General features: G+C 37.9%; 1 protein-coding gene across 3 annotated transcripts in view; it reads left to right on the top strand.

The window, feature by feature from the left end:
- The window catches only part of gad2 (glutamate decarboxylase 2), a 29,060-nt gene extending 19,908 nt beyond the window's left edge, over positions 1–9,152 (top strand). For all 3 annotated transcript variants that reach the window (XM_041814167.1, XM_041814170.1, XM_041814169.1), the window contains 2 exons: positions 1,224–1,313; positions 8,540–9,152. In XM_041814167.1, coding sequence (XP_041670101.1) covers positions 1,224–1,313; positions 8,540–8,713 — 264 coding nt within the window. In that variant the 3' untranslated portion in view covers positions 8,714–9,152. The remainder of the gene's footprint in view (positions 1–1,223; positions 1,314–8,539) is intronic.
- Positions 9,153–21,587: the final 12,435 nt, after the last annotated feature.

The raw sequence follows: 21,587 nt of genomic DNA, 5'->3' as shown, positions 1-21,587 counted from the left end.
ACTGAGGTGAGAGAAAGACATGAGGGACAAGATGACTTATTTGAGCTGTTTACTTAGTCTCGGCCGAGGAGAAACAGTGACATCAACACAGTGAGAGGTTGAAGCCAGATTTCTAACGAAGCCCAAAGTAGTTCACGCTTTTATTCCTCATGGTAAACCTTGATCCTGATCATAACTCAAGATATGAACCACAGCCTCTGCCATACTGGAGCCAGACTGTCTCCGTCTAAAGGTCACCAACACACGAAACTGTGAGGAAACACTATAGGAACAAACAGCATTTAATCTACTCAAGGATGTGAGTTTAGACTATCAACCAAGGAGAAGAGGAGAGACGCCAGAGTCTCCATTCCTGACCGTACAGTGTGACCTGGGACCTTGGATAAGCTTAACAGAACATTTATGAATCATCAGAAATGTAAGGAATATTGGAAATTTCCTTATCAAAGATAGAAGGAAAGAGAGAAATAGAGGGGGGCAATGACCAAAGACAAGGGGATGGTGAGGTCTGAGTTTAGCAGGAAGAGCATGGTGTAGTCCTGCTCCTGAAACTCGGCCATGAGCCCTGCTTATTACTTCCCTTTAGGTTTAGTATCATGAGTAAGATGCAGAACAATCTGACTCAACTTAGGAAAAAAATGATTAGTGAGGCTTTGAAAAAGTTCTTATGGATTGAAATATGCTTGTATCAAACTCTTAGTTTTCTCTGCATTTCTGTTTGGAAGATAGTAACTCTCATTTATATTTATAACTTGAATATGGAACGAATAATTAAGAAAAAAATGAACTAAACAATGGAAAGTTGCAGCTTTTATGTCATCTGAGCTTTTAGAGTGAAGCATTAACATTTCAAAAGTTTCTGTTTAAGTTTTAAAAGCGAATCAAATTGTTTTAACATTAAAACATTATCAAACAACAGAGGACACCCCGTGCCAATAATATAAAATCACTGATTAATTTTAGGGCAGCGCTGCTAAAAGTTGAAGTTTGCTTGACTGGTAGATGTCAGAAAGTTTCTGTGTTCATGAAATGTGCACAATAAGAGGAGTGATGTGGTCCAAAAAGGCTTGAAAGCCTTTCTCTTTCTTTCTTTTCACCATGACTTTGAAAACAATCAAAAGCTCACGGTAGTGACATCTAGTTTAAGCCTGTGCACATTTTGTTTCTGCATGACTCTGGCTGTGTATTCCTCTCATCTCTTGTCAACTCTTTTGTTCTGACAGCCTCAGCACACCAACGTCTGCTTCTGGTACCTCCCTCCTGGGATCCGCTACATGGAGGACAAAGAGGAGAAGAAGAAACACTTGCACAAGGTGGGTGAGCCGTGATAAGAAGCCTGACAATTGTATCTGCCAAAAACACCTTTTACTGCACCTTTTATTTACCCTGCACGCCTGTCACCATCTTCACCATCATATATCCTCCTCATAAGGAAGTTAGGTTTTAAAAAATAAGTGTGAAATACTTCATAAACTGTGACACTAAAAATAGGATGTCACGGGGGAGCCAGGCTATTCAGTTAGCTAAAGTGGCCGTCATTCAGAGGCTCCCACAGCAGCAGGGGCCTAATAATTGACAATTAGGACAAACAGATGGTGTGCATGCCCGAAATACAAAGGGCTCTCTCCCCTCTCGTCCCTGGTAACACCATCCTCCATAAATCATAACTATTTTTGCTACAGCAGATCAAAGGGAGCGATTTCTTTCTGTTTTCTTAAGTTTGTTGAAAAGCTCAGTGGTTATGCCTCATTTAAGCCGAATGTTTGGCCAGCTTTCTCTCCTCCACACACTGACACTAAGATGAGGAAATGATGTCATGTGGCTTGGCTGGCTTGTTTAGAAAAGTTTGGACAGAAGAAGCTTTTCCCAATTTCTAATTTCCCCGGTGATTGCTTCTAAAGGACGAGGATAACTGGAAACTGTCTGATTTGCTGGAAATGAGCAGCTGCAGGTGATTATTGTTCAGAAAGTGCAGACTACACAAATCTAAAAGGACACCTGCAACAGATTCAGAGGGAATGACCGTTTATTTGATGAAGACTACAAAACTAGCGCTGCAGCTTTTATATATAGCGTAAGCCTCTATACCCTGCAGCAGACAACCAAATGGGAACCAACCGCTCTAAGAGGTTGTGAACTTTTCAAACTCTTTTTTGAATATTATTTTTTAAGTTAATATCCTCCAGATTTATTAAAATCCCTGCTGGATTATGCTGGACCTCAAGGGCACTTTATATGAGTCACCGTTAAGTTTAAGCCCCGAAGCTGGAGCTGCAGTCAGCTGTCGCCTTGAGTGATGAGTCTCTGATGCATATTTTAATGCTGCCCTTAAAAAGATGAAATATGGGATCTACATATACTTGGTCAAAATTTAGTTTTAACTCAAACAGAAGTAGACTTTCTGACACGTTCAGGGCGTAGCACAGGGGGAAAAGGGTACTGACTACCTGGGCCCACCGTAGGGAGGGACCCTTAAGGAGCCTGCAATGAAAAGTGTGTTTTTATCTCTCTTTCTTAGTAATTAGGGTCATTATTGCAGAAGTTCTCAACCTTTTCAGCCCGTGACCCCCCAAAATAAAGGTGCCAGTGACTGGGGACCCCCACTGGACCTGAAGGTGGTTGAACAGAGCCATGAACATTCAAGAAAAGTCATGTGGAGACAAGGCCGCTTATGGGGGGGGGGCTTTCTGGGGCCCAGCCAAACTGGGGGCCGGCAAAATCCTGGTCCATTGTAAAGTTAAACTGTAGTATTTTATATTTAACCTGTATAATAACCACTATTATCAAAGAAACACATTTAATCCGTTTTTGTAGTAAGTAGCCCTCTTAAACATGTTCATCCTTTTGTTAAAAACATAATAAAAGTACGTTAAGAATAGCTAAAATGGGTTAATAATGGCAAAAAAGGTGGGAAAGGTGGTGAAATTAGATTTTAGAAGCAGCAGAAATGGGTTAGAAATGCCAAAAATTTGATAAGGTTGCAAAAAATAACTAAAAAATTGCAAAAATGGGTTAAAATGGCAATAATGGGCATATTAAGTAGTAAAAGGGATTCAAAAGTGGCTGAAATGGCATTAAAGTGGCAAAAATGAGGAAATTTCATGAAATGGGGTGAAAATTGATATATAATACTGTGATATGTGGCTTAAAAAGTGGTAAAAAGGGGTTAATAGTGGCAATAATGTGTCAACAGAGCCAACAATAGACAGAGAGTTGCAAGATTTGGTTTAAAAGTGGCAAAAACAGACAAGAAATGTGGTGGAAAGGGTTTAAAACTGACAAAAATGGGTATTAAGTCGCAAAAATATGGTAAAATTGGCAAAATCGGTGGGGAAAGTGATAGAAATGGGCTAAAATTGGGCAAAATTGGTGTAAAGTGGCAACAGAGTGATTCAAAAATGTTCTTAGTTTTTTTAAGGCATCTGGAGACCCCCTCTCAGTGACTGGTGACCCCCAGTGGGGTCCCGACCCCAAGGTTGATAACCCCTGCATTATTGAATCAAAAACAACAAAATAGATGGGTCAACAGACTGAAATTTGTATCAAATAGAGTTTAATAAATACTGGGGGGGCCTCAACTCCTCTCTGACAACTGTCTAAATGGTATAGCCCAGCGCTGCGAAACAATGCAAGTAAATTCAGTTTAACCATAGTAAAAATAATGCTCATAAATGGGGAAATTATGCTTCAAATAAACATTAACACACATATATATTTGTAGAAAATGATGCAGCATTTGTTGCTTGGCTAGCCAGTTAAGGGGGGCCTGTGTAATTTTTTCTCTGGGGGCCCAAAACCCCTGGCTACACCCCTGTACATGTTTATGATATAAAAATGCAACCAAGACGTGTAGTTTTCTCAAAAACAACTGTAAAAATCCACCTTAACACATGTTTCCAACTGGTCTTGCATGTGCTTGACTTTTATCTGCTTTAGACTTAATTTTGAGACACTTGACAGCCGGCTAGTTAAACCACAGGGCTGACAACACAACTTATTCACTGACTAAAGCACACGTCAGATTTCACAGCAGGAGCTCTTTTCTGTTTCACCTTGTGTTTGCGTACGCCTCTAGCTGAATCATGAGCAGAACTGTTAATATACTGGTCTGTACAGGATAGATGTTACTGGAGGACACCACTAGAGGGCACTCTACAGAGGTCAGGTTGAATACAAGTACGTGTGTAGGATGTAAACCAGGGGGGTCAGACTCAATCACAGCAGGGGCCGGATTCTGAATTCAGGTCTAACCTGAGGGCCTAACAGGGCCGACAGTCAACCATAAACTGTCAGTCTCATTTTTAACAGTGATAAAGTATGGGCAAAAAAAACCCTTTTCAAAATGGTAAGTTTAAGAGCTCAAACTCTGATAGAAAAAAAAATAAATCTATGTGTTCAAAAGGTCAAAATACATTATTAACCCCTTAATGCCTGTTGTATCATATTTGATACATACTTTTATGATATCTCTATCTAATCAATAGGATCATAAATGACTAAAAAAAAAATTCTGTATACAATCTGATAAATGATAAAAATGCCCTCAAGTGGATTATCAGTTACCAAAAACACTTACTGTATCAAATGAGAAACAAAAAATATAAATGTTAGATTTTATGGAAACTAATTTTTTTATTATTTCATCAGAAAATAATAATAAATAATAATAATAAATAAACATTTCAGTTCCAAAAAATTAGAACTTTCTGGCTGTAATTTGTGTTTTTAGGCTTTAAGATGTTAAAAGTCAAAAAAATGTTTTTAAAAAGCAAATATATGAGATAGAAAGTTAAAATCATGAGTTTAAAATGTTAAAATATCAGGTAAAAATATGAGATTAAAAGTCAAGTGAGGAGTTGGAAGGTCAAAACGTGAGATAAAATCTGAACTATTTACTTAAAAGGTCAAAATACGATATAAAATTTAACATTTTGAATCCAAAGAGGTTTAAATATGTGATAAAAGTCAAACATATGACTTTAAAAGGTTAAGATATGAAATAAAAAGTGAAAATCATAGGTTTAAGTCGTAATTCTTAGATGCAAAATTGAAAGTATGAAATGAAAACACAAATATTTTTTTCCCCACATTCCTGACTTTTTAATTTTTACTCTTCTATTTTTTTATGACTTAACAAGAATTTTTTAAATCATCAGGGTTAAATTTACATTTTTATTGTGGTTAAAGTTAAAAAAAGCAGCAAAATGGTTTGTCAAAAGAGGTGGCAAAAATGGGTAGAAAAATTGTTTGGTTTTTTTTTTAGCATTTTTGCCACTTCTTATAACTACATTTGACCTATTTTTGCCACTTTTTTTTTTTTACTTTTTGCCACATTTAACCCATTTTTGCTACCTTTTTGAAACTTTTAGTCCAATTTTGCTATTGTTTGGCCATTTTTTCCCATCATTTCTATCACCTTTTAGTAACTTTAACCCTTTTTTGCCACTTTTCTACCATTTGTGATTTAATTTGCCCCCTTTCTGACACTTCAACCCATTTATGCCACCCTTTTGACAGTTTTTACCCATTTTTGCCTTTATATTTTGCCGCTATTTTGACTTTTAACCCATTTTTACCACCTTTGTACAACATTTAACCCTTATTTTAGGCCCCTTTAAACCCATTTTGCCGCTATTTTGAAACTTTCAACAAGTTTTTGCAAATTTCAACACATTGTTTGGCCACTTTTTACCAATTTTTGCCCATTTCTGACTTTGTTTTGCCTTTTTTTGCCTAATTTGCCACATTTTTCACCACTTTTAACTCATTTTTGCCACCTTTTGCCCACTTTTGCCATCTCCATGATGCCCCAATTGGCTGGGCCCCAGGAAGCTCTCCTCTTTATCTCCCTGTATAAGCCACCTTGACTGTTATAGTATTTAAAAAATCTATTTTGTATTGATATGAATATGGTGTGCCTTGAGATTTTTGCTTAACCTTAGGTGTGACTTGGGCGAAAAAAGTTTGAAAACCACTGCTCTGAAGGCTGGATGAGTGGTGTCAGCGTTAACGTACGGTCCGTTTCTACAAAGTGTTCTGGTCTGCTTTGGTACCCAAAAGGCTCTTCATTTGGTCTCAGTTTGGCCTTTTAAATGTGGATTACATAACACAGTATGGAGGAAAGGAAACTGGCACTCAAACAGGAGCTAGCTTCCTTGGCTCAGAGCGGTTTCATAGAAAAGGCTTGTTTGTGAATGGCACATCATTACTCAGCCTCTCAACCTCCAAGGTTTATTCAGTTGATAAATCACCTGTTTCAACACATGATTGGATGTAGAGAGAGGAGCTTTCCTGCTTGAATTACATCAATGTCAGACAATTTCTATCTTTATTGTTAATCTACCGTGATTTCAATCAAAGGAGGCGTGCTGCAGCAACTTTTCCCTCCCTGCTCGCCACCTGACTCGTGCTAAATCCACCATAACGAGGACAGAGTGGTTTTTATCCGTAAACCATCTTATACGGTGCTTAAAAAAATGCAGACGTAGTCGGCTTAAGAAGGCCCTGCAGTCGTCCCCGTCTGAATTCTGTCCACACGGCCAAGGGAAGAGAGGATATCCTCCAAACTGAGCTCCAAACTGTTAGCAACTGTGGCCACCGGCAGCTTGTTGAGGATGCGCTGCTAGACGGAAACAACGTGAGGAATTTAAAAATAAAAGCATCGCTTAAAGGTGACAGTGTAGATCGATGTTTTGACTGTCAATCTGATTGGATAATTAATCAACCAATCATGTATCAGTATACACCAATGGATTTCTAAACCCCAAGTTTGATTGTAAATATGCTGAAGAGGCTCAATTAGCCTCTTAGCCCAGCACAAGACTCCTCAACACTCTTGTCTCCGTTCATCTGGCCACCAATGCTAGATGCTAGAGCAGGGGTGTCAAACTCAAGGCCCGGGGGCCGAATCTGGCCAGTGGAACAGTTAAATTCGGCCCGAGAGATCATAGCATATTTCTGTTCTAACTGTCCCATCAGTCTGAGGTCTGCAGATTTCCTCAAGTATAAAAATGTGAACTTATCCTGATGATTTAAGATATTCTTGTTAAGTCATAAAATCTGAAAAAGTCAGGAGTAAAAACATTAAGGTAAGAAGTCAGAAATGTGGGAAAATAAATGAATTTGAGTTTTTATTTCAGATTTTCCATTTTGCATCTCACAATCAGGACTCAAATTTAGGATTTTGGCTTTTTATTTTGTACTTTGAGCATTTCAACTCATAATTTTGACTTCTTATATAATATTTTCAGCTTTTGGATTAATAATCTTAAATTTTAAGTCATGTTTTGACATTTTCAACTAATTATTTTGCATTTTACCTCATAGTTTCAACTCCTGACTTTGAGTTCATTATCCCATAGTTTGACCTTTTAGACTCTGATTTAAAATTTCAAATCATATTTTTGATTTTAATTTCATGATTACAATTTTTATTTAATATTTTGACCTTTTAAACTCATAATTTTGACTTTCTTCCTGATATATTTGCCTTTAAAATCATTATTTTTCAATTTAAATTTCATGTTTTGACCATTTTTAACTAATAAATTTAAAGGCTCACAATCTGAGAAAAGTAAATTTATGTTTTTCATTTTTTTGACCTCAAAATCATTTATCGTCAATTCTATTATTGTTATCCATGAATTTTCAAATTTACTGATTTACAAAAAACTGAAAAATAATAATTATAATTATATTTCTTGATTAATTTGTCAAATTATAGTTATTTACTGTCATTCCTGAAGAGAAAAATGAGTTTTAGTGGTTGAATGCTATGCTTGATTCATTTCTGACTTCTCAGAGAAGCCCAGTGAGCCGGCTCACATTTGGGTGGATTCAGTTTGAAATTCCTCATTCCTGTTCAAAATGGTAAAACGTGGAGAGCTGACTGAAAATGAAAGAGTCCGCATTAAAGCACTTCATGATGCTGGATGGTCTCTGAGACAGAGATGACAGGTGCTCTAATACATTTGTTATTTGTACACTGTATGTAGAAATGTTCCAGTAAGTGCAGCTTCCTGAACCCCAGGGGACATTCAGGATCATGTGATTGTAAAAAAAACCCTTTAATAACATCAAATCGGCTCAGACTAGAAATCACCATCTACTAAACTGTCCTCCATATAAACTGGTGGCTTTTAGCTGACTGTGTTTATAACTTTTACATGTTTTACTTCTAATGTGCTGCTTTTCCTTCAGTCATCATATTCTGAGGTCTGCTTTAAAGCTTTATAAATGGCCTTAAACTTCCCTGGTTACTTTTTTACTTTTACATTATGATATGAAAACAGTAAATCTCTCTCAGGTTTTATTCTCTGTTTTGTTAGAGCTCAGTTTGAATATTTTGAGTTGAATGCTCCTAAAGTTTCTTTTGTACTTAAAAATTCTTTCCTCTCTCCGTCAGAGATGAAATCGTTGGTGCTTCTTTTAAAGTTCCTGAATGACTGAGCCTGGATCAGATTAAGTTTTCCCAGTGTATGATTTTCTTCTTTGGATTGCTCTAAAGTGATATTTACTCCTGCTGTATTTGTCCAATCAGGTGGCTCCGGTGATAAAAGCCAGGATGATGGAGTACGGGACCACCATGGTCGGCTACCAGCCACAAGGGGACAAGGTCAACTTTTTCCGCATGGTGATCTCGAATCCCGCTGCTACCTTCGAGGACATCGATTTTCTTATTGAGGAGATTGAACGACTCGGCCAGGATCTATAAGACTCATCTCACCAAATCCTCCCGTACTTTTCCCCTTGACGGATGAATTGTTTGTCGTGAATGTACTGGTAAACTTTTTCTTTTCTCTCTCTTTCCTCCAAAGTCACATATTTAAGAGTATATTTGAGAAAAAAGATATATCCATATATTCTGTATTGTAGCTTTGCTGTGGGCTGACTTGGTCCAAAGCTCTGTAAAAGTGCTTCTGTCTGCCTTTCCTATAGTGTAGTATACCTGAGAGTAGTGTAAGTGATGTAACTTTATATGTACCTTTTGTGATATGAAACGCTTGTGCAATAGGTCGATGAGGAAGAGTTTATTTTCCAATCATTTCTCATTGCCGAGTATGTTGTTAAGTGCCAAACGTGGTTGTGTTTTCTTGTAACTTTACATTTTAAACTTCTGGTTTAAAACAAAAAAAGCACTTCACCTTACCTCAGCTTAATCAACTGCCTTTGCATCCGCACATCGTCCTTCATACAGTGATTTTACATGATATTCCTTCAGCTGGTGATGTATAATGTCACAATAAGAGAGGCTTTAGAAATGTTTAAAAGATGGCAACAAAATCCTTTCCATCAATATAAACAACAAAATCAGTTCAAAGCATTTAAACACGTGCATCATGTCAGCCTTTGACGGTTTGCTCTGAGCTTAATGATAATATATTTTAATGCTATGGACACTTTCTACTCTTTTTACTCCCACTACTTTCTGTCTGAAGTGGTTAAAGCTTGTTAAACCGTTTTTGGTTGATGTCACTAATGGGCAGCATCCCTAACCAGGCTGTATATTTAGCTTCACATGTTATAACCACAAACAAACAGAAGAATATTCAATACATACAGAGGTAAAGTTATAATCCTTAGGATTTTCTCAGCTCCAAACACTTTTCTAAATGTTATTATTGTGTCTAATGGATCTGCTTGGAATAAGACGATGCATTAGTTTGCATCTTCTGGCACTTGAGTTCTCTAATGTACTCGTTTGGAGGTACAGCTTGGCTACCAAATGGGTAAAGTTGGCAACTGCCATTGGCAACTTTCCCAAGACACCAAGAGGCCACCAAAGCCCCCTGTTATCTGTATTTTTGTCAACTTTTGGTTGTTTGAATTAACCAAAATCGGCTTAATTGAGGTATTAAATGCCTGGCTTCAGTGGCTATTTCATCCAAAGGATGCTGAAATCAAACTCCAGCTTCTAAAATGATTTTGGTGCCTAAAATTCCACAGACATGAAATCTCCCAGCATATAGGTCTGGTTGTACTGAGCTTCATAAGAACATACAGGAAACAGGGTATATTTGCTTTTTAAAGAAGCACAGTGACAAATTTTCATGTCGAAGACAACTGCTTGAGCTAATTTAGCAAATATAGGCACAATAAAGCAATACCAAATATGGCTACTATACTCCATAATCCCTTTAGAAACCTTGCAGTGTTGAAATATTATATATATATATATTTATAAATCTTCTGTAGTTACCAGTATCCACGGTGCAGAAATCTTAAGGATTAAAACTTCAAAAATGTAAATCCTCTCATCTACAAAACGAGAGGCCCTTCGTTGTTTTTCAGTGAGCACTTAAAGACAGATCCAGGATCTGAAGGACCTAAAGGAGGGGGGTATATATGCACAGACCGGATAAAAGAAGTGGACGTAGCGACTGTCATGGTCACTCTAGGGACACACTCTAGTCAGTTAATAATAATAACAACAATGGGGCGACTGCAACCTTAAACATATGTAAGTATGCTTTTCATCACCAATTTGAACCAAATTACATCAGGATTTTAGAAAATACAGCACATGATGTGTGGACGATGAGTGAAAAATACCAGTTCAGACTATAAAGACATTAAGAAAATGTGGATTGAGGTTATAACTAATGTGAGGAGTCTCCCCCATGTCAGTGGTTCCCAACCTTTTTTCATAAGCCGATAAAATAAACCATTATTATGACAGCATATTAGAGCCACTCCATAAAAAATTAGTGAGTTCTGAGATTGTTTCCTTGTAAATATACGACTTTATAATCGCAAAAATGCACACCCCCCCCCCCATTTTTTTTTTTTTTTTTTTGGGCTCAAAAATTAAAGGCTTCTCTTTATGTGTTTTTAAGCCTCAGGGGCCCTAATACACCATCATATATTGTATTTCTAATCATTGTAAAAAGGGTATATGCACTAGGGCTGAACAATTTGAGAAAATAATCTAATTGTGATTTTTTTCCCCCCAATATTGTGATTGCTATTTAATATGCAATTACTTTAAGGTTCCTCATCTTGTGTATTATTCAACAAACATAAGCAATAAATAATTCTGTATCATAACTAATGCAAAACTAGATAAATTAAACTACAGATGAAAGATCTGAAAAAAAACAAACTGATTTTGGCTTCAATAGCAAATTTGACATCGATTGCTGTACTGAAGGGAGGATCATTCTTTGTTATTCTAATGTTGATTAAGAAAATCATATACAGAGAACCAGAAAAGTAAGATTTTACTAAACTATTTTGGAAAAAAGATCATTGTAAACATGCACAATGTGCAGAGCATGACATTTCTGCTGCAAAAAATTGTATCAAATCGGTGTTTTTCCACATTTCAGGGTAAAAAAAAAAATTTGCACTTGCTGCGATTTTAAATTGCAGCAGGCCAAACTGAGATTTAATCTTATTTACGATTATTTGTCCGGCCTTGATCTAATTTTGACAACGTCAAAGATCTTTGGCTCCCCCTAGGGGTACCCAGACTCCAGATTGGGAACCACTGCCCTATCGTCATGTAGAGTAGCCCCCTGGTGGCCAAAACAAGAATGCAGCCTGTAGCCACTCTAGTATAAGCTTCTGTTTTCAACCCCTCAGACTGCGTCCACTTCTTTTACCCAGCTTGTGTCTGAATACGGAAACACGAACAGATCTGCAGCTACTGTATACCTGACATCACTTGCACTAAATCACCTGGGGGAGGAAGAGCGCCCCCTAAAGCATTGCAACTGAGATTTTATCTTTATTCATTCACAAGCAATATTCCAGTATGGGTCCAATCTATATATGTATAAATATATGCGCCAAAATATCAGAATAAGCAGAGAATTCATGTGTATGATATTTAAACGATAATCAAGTTTCCTTCTACGCACAGTAGTTAGCGTGCAGACATGCTTCTAGTGGGCAGGTTAGTCGTCGGATATGAACCGTTTAACACGCAGCGGTTCTGTAGCATTTTCATGAAAACACGTTAGAAAAGCACAATTTGCTCAACGTGGTCGCTCAGTGTACAATCACTTTTGATCATAGATGTAAATAGTATTTCAAGATGTCCTAAGTACATATCTTTGTGTATACATAAGTGTATATAAGACATATAACCAGAGACTATTTGTGAGGTAAAGTTCTTCATATTTTCTCTATCTCTGATATAGATGACTTGTATTTTCATCCTGTTTGTCCTGAAGGCTTTTTTCTCCGTGTGTATGTTCGTATGTCGGATACTTGACTCGGTTCGTGACTCTTCTAGCTATTTCAAAGATGTTTCAGGGAGAGGCTTTAAAGAAAACAGATTTCACCTTGAAGGTCAGGCGGTGTTGGGATTTTAAATGAATATGCAAAGCCATCTCGACTCTGAAGCACTCTGTTTTTCGTGCACAAGTGATACTTGACGGTATGTGCCAACGTGTACCTTAGTGTGTTTGTAACTGTGTTGCCTTAGTATAAATTTGCTGGTATTGTCTAGTTTTCCTCCAAACAGGGAGGCCGTGCACTTTAGAGTTGACCTAATAACGTGCAATGTCCAATGGTTGTTCATAAGTTGATGTTGAGAAAAAATATTCAAATGTAACTGAAGCTCTTTGGTCTGAATGTGTCATGAATCAAGGGTCCGTTTGAAACCAAGCTTCTGTTGTTCAGTTGCAGCAGATGTACATCCTCACACGTTATCTCCTTTCCCCAGACAGCACAGGATTTCAGGTTGTTTCCTTACAATCTCAACGGGTTCATCTAAATAAAAAATAAAAGCAACAACAAGGACAGAAGTAGATTTAACTTAGCAGCAAGGTCTGGCCTTTCACAGTTTCTCTAAATACCACCAATAAAAAAAAAACATTCATATATCAAGATAATGAGATAGAGAAGTTATTTAGAATGTCAGAATTTTTCAGGAAGTGCTGAAGAGAGCTACAAAAATGATTCAAAATGAAAAAAGCAGAGCTGCTATCTTTGGAAAAGGAGATGCAAACAACAACTCAATCGAAGAAAATCCTCATACACAGATATTGAGACATAATTTGAATTTACATCATTATCATGCAAAAACAGTTTAAATCTTGAGATAAGGAGACTGAAAAAAATCAAGATTTAATATTAATATTTAATATTATAGTAGAAAAACAGGGTTATTGTCTCTGTACAATGACAACTCAAAAAAAAGTTGAATTTTGTATTGAGGTAAATGAGTTTATATCTCAAGAAAACAACACGTGTTTAGAGAAAACCTGCTGTTTTAACACAACATGACACAAATAAGGTATTGTACAAATGTCTGAATTTGAAATGATCTTATAACCATGTTAATCCAGTTTAGTTATCATAAGATACTGACATAAAAAACTCTAGACGACAAATGTTCTAATTGTTATCAAGGAAAGAAACTGTTTAGTAAAACTGAGATCCTGAAGGAAACGTGACAGAAAACTTACGTTGTCATATCAAGATTTTTAGAGACACAAAGTTGAGCTGTTATTTTAATGGAACTGGGTAATCTTATAATAATGGAAGAGAACGATCAATATCCCTGGACAATAACTTTACCTAACTCATCACAGTGTCATTATCTCAGACGGATAAATGAGGGTCTAGAGAACCTACTGAAATTCACTCAGTGTTAAGAGATCTCATGTTATATCGAAATAATGAGACAAAAGGAAAAAGGCAGTGCTGTTATCTTCAACGACTGATAATCTTGGGAAACTAGTGTTTTTATCTCAACATACTGAGATTTACCTCAGAGATTTCTTCTTGTTATCTTGAGATAATGATATAAACAAACTGAAACCAGAAGCAAATGCTTTAATCTGTGAGAGACAATCCCAGACTCCAAGAAAGGGGATGAAACTGACTCATAATTACAGAAAACCTTTGTTACCATCTAGAGATAATGACATAATACAGTAACTGCTCATTAGCTCGTTATCTTAACTCTTTGGGTGCCAGAGTTTTTTCAAGAAAATATTCAATTTTGATATCAAGATTTCAAAAGGGTGTAGCTTGAAAGTGGTTAGAGATAAAGTCATACTGAAGATTTTTCTCATCTACAGTATGACCCAAACTTTGTGATGGGAATAAATTCACCCATCTAATTTGCATGTTCTGACATCACCAGGCAACCTCCACCTCCATTGGCTGTGCATTTTCTCCCACAGCTTCTAACATGGCTGCCCCTACCTCCGCGGTGTTTTTCATTCCTACCGCTGTCACTATTCACGGTGTTTTGACCCCTGATACCCCCACCACGTCCCCTCCATCCCCGGCCACGGTGAGACAAAGCATCGGCCTCGGTACGTGCTGATGTGGACTATCATGGCACACGGACGCGCTGTCAGTGCTCACAGACGCACCGTCAGTCTCACCCATGGTTTCACCGGGTGACTGAACGTCTCGTCAGAGGGTGAATATTCCTCTATTCCTCCCAGCATTGTGAGTATTCTCACTACAATTCACTCTCTTTCTATCCGTTACGTCCCGACTACAACCAACACTTCCTCGTCTCCTTGACCGGCGGTGGGTCTTTCAAAACTCTCTCTCTCCAAAACTTGGAATAGAAACACGCCCACAAATGCTGCTGGGATTGAAGTTACTCATGTCCGCCATCTCCTGGTGTAAAGTAGTAACAACATTAGGCAGCATATTTGCAGCTAGAGCCTGTTTAATTCAGAAGTGTTGCTTGTTGCAATTTTGCGACTTTGGCACCTAAAGGGTTAAGACAGCGAGATAAACTTAAACTAACCAAAGTTATCTTGAAAAATCCTCTGACTCTAAGCACAGAAATTAAACAGACTCTTAATTACAGTAAACCTATGCTATGTCCAAATACTGAGATCATACGTTGGTATCTAAAGAAAACAACTTAATCATCAGATAATGATGAGTTAAAAAATCCAAACTCCAAGAAAATAGATGAAATTACAACTACAGATGAAGGTATTATCTTTAGATACCAACAAAGAAAACTAGTCAAAGTAAGAAAAATCACAGACATCAGTGTGAAATCAGCAGATCAGATGAATGAGTGAGAATGAATTTATTCATGTTCATGGCAAACAAATGTTAATATCTGGGAATAATAAGAGAAATACGTTCAGATCTTGAGAAAACAACCTTTAAATGCTGAAGGGTGAAGGAGTATTCCTTCCTTCCTTTGTATGTAGATACTGAAAGCTTCTTATTTTTGTCCAAACATAGACGAGTTATCTAAAGTTTGAACTGTTCTGTAGAACTGGCGTTTCCACAGTGACACAGAAAACACGGATAAACCACGGAAAAAACGGACGTCAGCGCGGTAGTCCTGGAAAGCCAAATCTTTCGTTCCTCTTGCTGCTCGACTCGCTTCCTTTGCACGTGCATGCGATGCCTTGCCTATCCAGCTTGTGTGATGTCTCCTATATACCTACTTGTATCTATAAATATATCTACATATATATACAGTCCGTGTAGCTCTGTAACTAGCCCGTCTGATGTATAGCTTAGCCTGTAGATTAGTGCACTGTCGCTCTAGCCTTTACATGTGATCTCTGTCTTGGGCTTTCTGTAACGTTCTCTCTGTGCCGCCAGCATGCTAACCTCGCCTAGCATTGTAATCCTCTCTGCGCTTGATCTGACTATCTCTATCCTCCGTCTTTCTCTTCTGCTTGAAGACTGTCGCCGCTCCGAACGTAGCGTATTATATCTCTCTGTGTAGTCCCTCAGCATGTCTCTATGAAAGCTTCTCTCTGCTCTGCACCTGCACCACCTTTTCTCTCTCTCTCTTCCGCTTCGCCCTCTTGCAGCAGTGACGACGTTTCCTCGCGGCGCTTTCCTCTTTCTCGGCTACCCCGCTGTTGTCCCGTTTGTGTGTCTGAGGCGTTTTTTGTTGTGTCACGGTGCCAAAACGTCATTTTTTGTTTCTTTTAAGACCCTTGGCTTCATGGGAGAACAGAATGAACTGGATGTGATTGATTGTCCAAAAACTTGTTCAATGCAAGTGTTGTTGGCCTTTAACTCAAAGTATGCTATAAAATATACCCTGGTTTCTTGCTTACAGGAAATATTGTTTGTTCATGAGAACAGTTAGAGTCCCTTGTACTCAGAGTGAGGTTAATTTCACTGAATATGGTGCGGTTTTGAATCCTATATTCTGCAAACTGCTGTGCTAGCTTCTCAAACATTCATTTGTCCTGAACTATATGTTACTATTGGAACATAGAAATAAATATTGTCCAAACAAACGCTGCTCTCTTCCTTTTCCTTCTTTCTTATCCTATAAACCACAACATTTCAAACACTGTCTTTGCTGTTCTTCATCCAAAATCATCAGTGTTACATGAGCAGGAGTCCTGTGTTACATAAACAGGTGAAGTCGTCCTTGAACAGCAAAGTGGGACATGAAAAGTGGTGCTACAAGGTGAGGATGAACACGTGGCTCCAGTACAGTACTGGTCCTGTTTATGTAATATTCCTGTGACCTCTAGAATCATTGTTTCACTGCTTTTTAAATCCTAGCTTCTATGAATGGAGACCTTTAGTCCCTTTTCTCATTTTTGCAGCGACCCCTAGTTCCCAAGTTTCCCCGTCCCCCTTTGGAGCAGAGTTACCAGCTTAGTGGTCTAATCCTCCCATACAAGATCAGACCAAATAGAGCTGTCACAACACCAGAATTAGTTTTTTATGAACGGAAAAATTAAACTATTTTGATACCTGTAGCAACAAAAATACCTCATGGACAACTAAGACTAGTTAGTTTAGTTATTGCACACTAGAAAGGGTCATTAAACACTTACTAAAATTAGACGATACTACTAATAAAGGTATTTTATTTCCAAAATAATAAGGTCTCAAAGTGGATTTTTTCTTCTGAATTATAATAATCCAGAATAAGACCATGCAGAGATTCTGCTCTGTCTGTAATTTCTTATTTTGGTCATTTTAAGGTGTCGGTGTTTGTGCAAAGATGTAAAACTCACAAAAGATGAAAAGTCCGAATAATGAGATAAAAAGTCATTCACAGTTTCTACTTTTTATCTCATGATGATTTTTTATTTCATAATTTAGACTTTTTATCCAACAACTTGGACTATTCATCTCAAAATGATTACATTTAATAATTTTCACTTTTTTCCTCAAATGACCTTAAATCTCATAATTATGACTTTGTTATAATATTGACAATTTAATCATTATGACTTTTATCTAATAATTTTGTCTTTTCATCCCATAAGTATTACTTTTTATCTAAATATTTTTTGTCTCTATCTCATAATTATGACTTTTGTCTCATAAGTCTTTTTAACTCATAATCATGACTTTTAAATTAAAATTTTGTCTTTTTATCTCATAATTAGGACTTTTTGTCTCATAATTTAGAATTTTTATCCCATAATTATTATTTTTATCTAATAATTTTGTCTTTTTATCCCATAATTATGACTTTTATTGAATTATTTTGTCTTTTTAATCTTATAATCATGACTTAGTTTTATTGAATTATTTTTGCTGGCAGGAACGGGCTTCCATAGGAAGGTCACATTTATTAAACACAGTGGTTGTTGTAACCCTGACACTCCAACACTCATCAGGTCTCTTCACCCCCGGATGTTCACGTCTGCTGGTAGCTAAGTGCTGGAGTGAATGAGCCTTAGATGTTTCATCTGTAGACATGCAGTTCAGACTAAATGAATGCATGTAGAGCACACTTTAAAACTCTCAAGATTGTTTCAATCATATTTCATACTAGACAATAGATTATAAATATTGGAAATATGAGGAAGTAAAGGATAGAAAGATTATTTTTCAAACGTCACTATAAAGAAGGAAGTATGTAGGAAAGAGCATCCAAGTGCAGATAAATAAAACTCCATCATGAGCAGCATCGAGTCAGCCAGAGTCATGGTAGAAACTACCCAGCTGGAGAAAATGCTGCATGTGAAGCTCCAGGAACATTTTGTTGAACTACGTCACTGTTAGATCACAAGGTCTCCCTAGATGGCGCTGCTGCTTCATGTTTCTATCATAGAGGAGAGTCCAGTTTTACCTGGCATCAAAATAACTTTAGACTGCAGATACAGCCCTCACTGTCTTCATTTAGATGTAATTTCCCCTTTCAGTTACCTGATTGCATCTTTTTTTATGTACCAATAAATAAAGTTAATAAAAGACATGCCAGACTGGGCAGAGGGTTCCCAGACTGCAACATCTCCTCTACACCTCATCTACACACACGAGGGATGAGGAAGAAAGCACAACAACAGAGTAAATGCCCCTAAAAGGCAAAGCATGATGACAGAAAGGTGGTTTAATATCACAAACGTGATTGTAACCACTCAGTTTACCCGCTCAGACACCAGACTGTTGGCTGTTTAGATGATGAGCGCTGAGATTGTCCGATGCAGATATGAAGAATGAATCAGAAAGAAAATGTTGCTAAAATTCTCCCTGTGCAGCTTTACTGAGGCTGCACAGTACTGCAGCGGTAAGCACTGCCACCTCACAGCAGGAAGGTTCCTGGTTTGAACCCCAGTCAGACACGGCTTTGAGTTTGGATGTGCTCCGTGTGCCCGCGTGTGTTCTCTCCAGCTTCCTCACACACCAAAGCTTTCACTGATTACTCTAAATTGTCCGTAGATGTGAGTGAGAGCATGAGGAGAAACATTCACCTCGTCTAGAGATGTCAGTACGTAAACATCACTGAAGCGAAGTTTAGCTGGACTTTTTCTGATTTTAGGGCTAAAAACAGTTTCCCAGGTACTGCGTAAGAGCCCACAGAGACCAAAAATGGCAGTTTATCAGAATCAGCTTTATTGGCCAGGTGTGTGTGAACATACGAGGAATCTGACTCTGGTTTACCCTCAGGTGTACCTGGGCACATTTCTTAAATTCTGTTTTTTAATTCTTGATCTAATTTGTGTTCAGTTGATGTGATTGGCATGAAACTGCATAAAGATGTGCATTTCTGATCATTTTTAATTTTTCAAATCAAATCATTACATTGACCTGTTTGTTATTGTGTTTAGGAAAAATACTTGGTGTCCCTTTGGGACAAAACTGGCCCGTTTAAAACCATTATAATCGCTGATTTTAATAGCATTTTTATATGGAAATATGTCATTTTGCTGAATTGAGAATTAAATAAACTGGTCATTAGAGGGTTAAAACACATAAATTCATGAAAATGACCAAAGATTTGCTCTGTCATGATCAGAACTGGAGGTGATAACTAAAAATAAAACAAATGTATATTTTTAAATAATACAAATCATGAATTTCAGCATCTAAAGTAGGTGCAGAAAATGTCCCCTAGGGATATATGTGTGTAGCCGTTTAAAGCAGTGGTTCTCAACCTTTTCAGCCTGCGACCCCCAAAATAAAGGTGGCAGAGATCGGGGACTCCCACTGTACTTGGAGGTGGTTGGACAGCCATGTACATTCAAGCATAGTCATGTGGAGACAAGGCCCAGGCCCAAACGGCCCAGCCAAACCGGGGGCCAGCAAAAATATGGTCCACTGTAAAGTTTAGCTGTGGTCTTTTATATTTAACCTGAATAAAAACCACTCTTATCAAAGAAACAAATTTTAATTCATTTGTGTAGTAAGTAGCCCTCTTAGAAATGTAAATCCTTTTGTTTAAAACGGAATAAAAATACTTTAAAATTGCCAAAATGGGTTAATAATGGCAAAAATGGTGGGAAAGGTGGTGAGTTTAACAGTAGCAGAAATGGGTTAAACTGGCAAGAATGGGCGTATTAAATCATGAAATGTGGCGTAAAAAGTGGTACAGAGGGGTTAATAGTGGCAATAATGGATCAACAGAGCCAACAATAGGCAGAGAGTTGCAAGATTTGGTTTAAAAGTGGCAAAAACAGACAAGAAACGTGGTGGAAAGGGTTTAAAACTGACAAAAATGGGAGGCAAAAATGCATTAAAATTGGGGAAAAAAACTGGTGGGAAAAAGAGTCATGACAAATCTGGCAAAACTGGTGTAAAGTGGCAAGTGTAAATGAAAAAATATTTCTATTTTTTTAAGGCATCTGGAGACCCCCTCTCAGTGTCTCGTGACCCCCAGTGGGGTCCCAACCCCAACGTTGAGAACCCCTGCCCTAGGGATTTATGTGTGTAGTCGTTTAAAGGGATGCCCAAAACTTTGCTCTTAGTAAACAAAATATGTGTTATAAATACACACTATAAACACGTTAACTTATATACCAGAAGTGAAGGAAGGTGTAAAGGGTGCGTGGTGACAGGCTATGACTATAAACATATGTGCAATTTTACAGCTGGGTGATGGACATGATGTAGATGAAGCAGCTGAACATGATTATGGTAATGTCATGTTTTTATATGTGTTTTATATTTCCACTTTTCTGCAGCTGTCAGGTGATCTAAGTGTGGCAAAGTAGGATAAGGGCTATAACAAATTTGCACCAATACAAGCCAGACAGCGCCACCTAGAGACTTTCACGCCAGGAGTTTTACCCAGTTCTAAAGATAAGAGGCAAACACAGGTTCAAGTCTACAAGGAAGACAGAGACGTGGTTCAACAGCAACTCAAATTTATAACTGTAAATGAATATATAAATATATAAATATATTCATGTAACTGGAAGTGATTGGCAATGAATTTCGAGTCAAAACTATGGAAAGGATCAAAATTTTATTGCAATTTATTCTTCATAACAGGCTGTAATAAAACACGTCCAGGTGAAATGACTAAAACTAACAAAAAGGGAAGGGGGAGTGAGTGGAAGACGGAGGCAGTCTACCAAAGGAAGTGTCCCAGGAGTGCACTTACCCCCCACACAGCAAACGGGTGCAGACTACTGTGTCCCAGAGCGCCTACCACTACGACAAAAAGGTGCAGGGAACCAGCCAGAGTGCCTAGCCTCCACCGCTAGCCAGCGACCACTGCACTGTAGGGGACAAGAAAGAAAGCGTTACACAAAAGAAATAGTCAAAACTATGTACAACCAGTTGGTCCAAGCTAAAAATGCCTATTTTAATTACAACAATTCAATGAAATACTGACATGTCTTGACCAATAAGGGATAGACTAAAACAAAACAGCAGCTGATCGTGCCTGCACAGGTCGCTACATTTACCCAGCTGTCCTTGATCCCGCTTTACACCACTCGATTCAATGGACACCAAGATGACCAGGTAATAGAGTGCAACCAGGAAGGAGACTCAGATCTGACTGTGCTGAAGCCACCAGGCAAAGACAAAGGAGAAAAGGCAGCTATCCTGCCACAGGTGCCTTAAATAGGCTCTGCCAATTTAGGGGGAGGAGTTGACCTACTTTTGAGAGAGGCTGCAGAGCTCACAGCCTCTGCACCCAGGTCCTCTCTGCTACATAAGCATGTTGTTATGAGGAGATGGAGTATTAAAGTGCTAGATGCTGCAGCTCCAGCTCCAGTTCAACAGTAGCTGCCACTGTCCTAAGTTCTTTTTGCCCTCCAGGCCAACCCACCAGTCATATAAACTAAAACTATGAACTACAGAGTGAAGCAGACAGTGCTGAGGTATGTAGTGCTCATGACAGTACAGGTCACTTTGGTGTACAATCCCAATTCCAAAAAAGTTGGGGCGCTGGGTAAAATGTAGATAAAAACAAAATATAATCTGAT

This window comes from Cheilinus undulatus, linkage group 19 (assembly GCF_018320785.1).
Source record: "Cheilinus undulatus linkage group 19, ASM1832078v1, whole genome shotgun sequence".
Lineage (NCBI taxonomy): Eukaryota > Metazoa > Chordata > Actinopteri > Labriformes > Labridae > Cheilinus > Cheilinus undulatus.
Note: the sequence above shows the minus strand (reverse complement) of the source record. Positions and strands in the feature narration are given on the sequence as shown.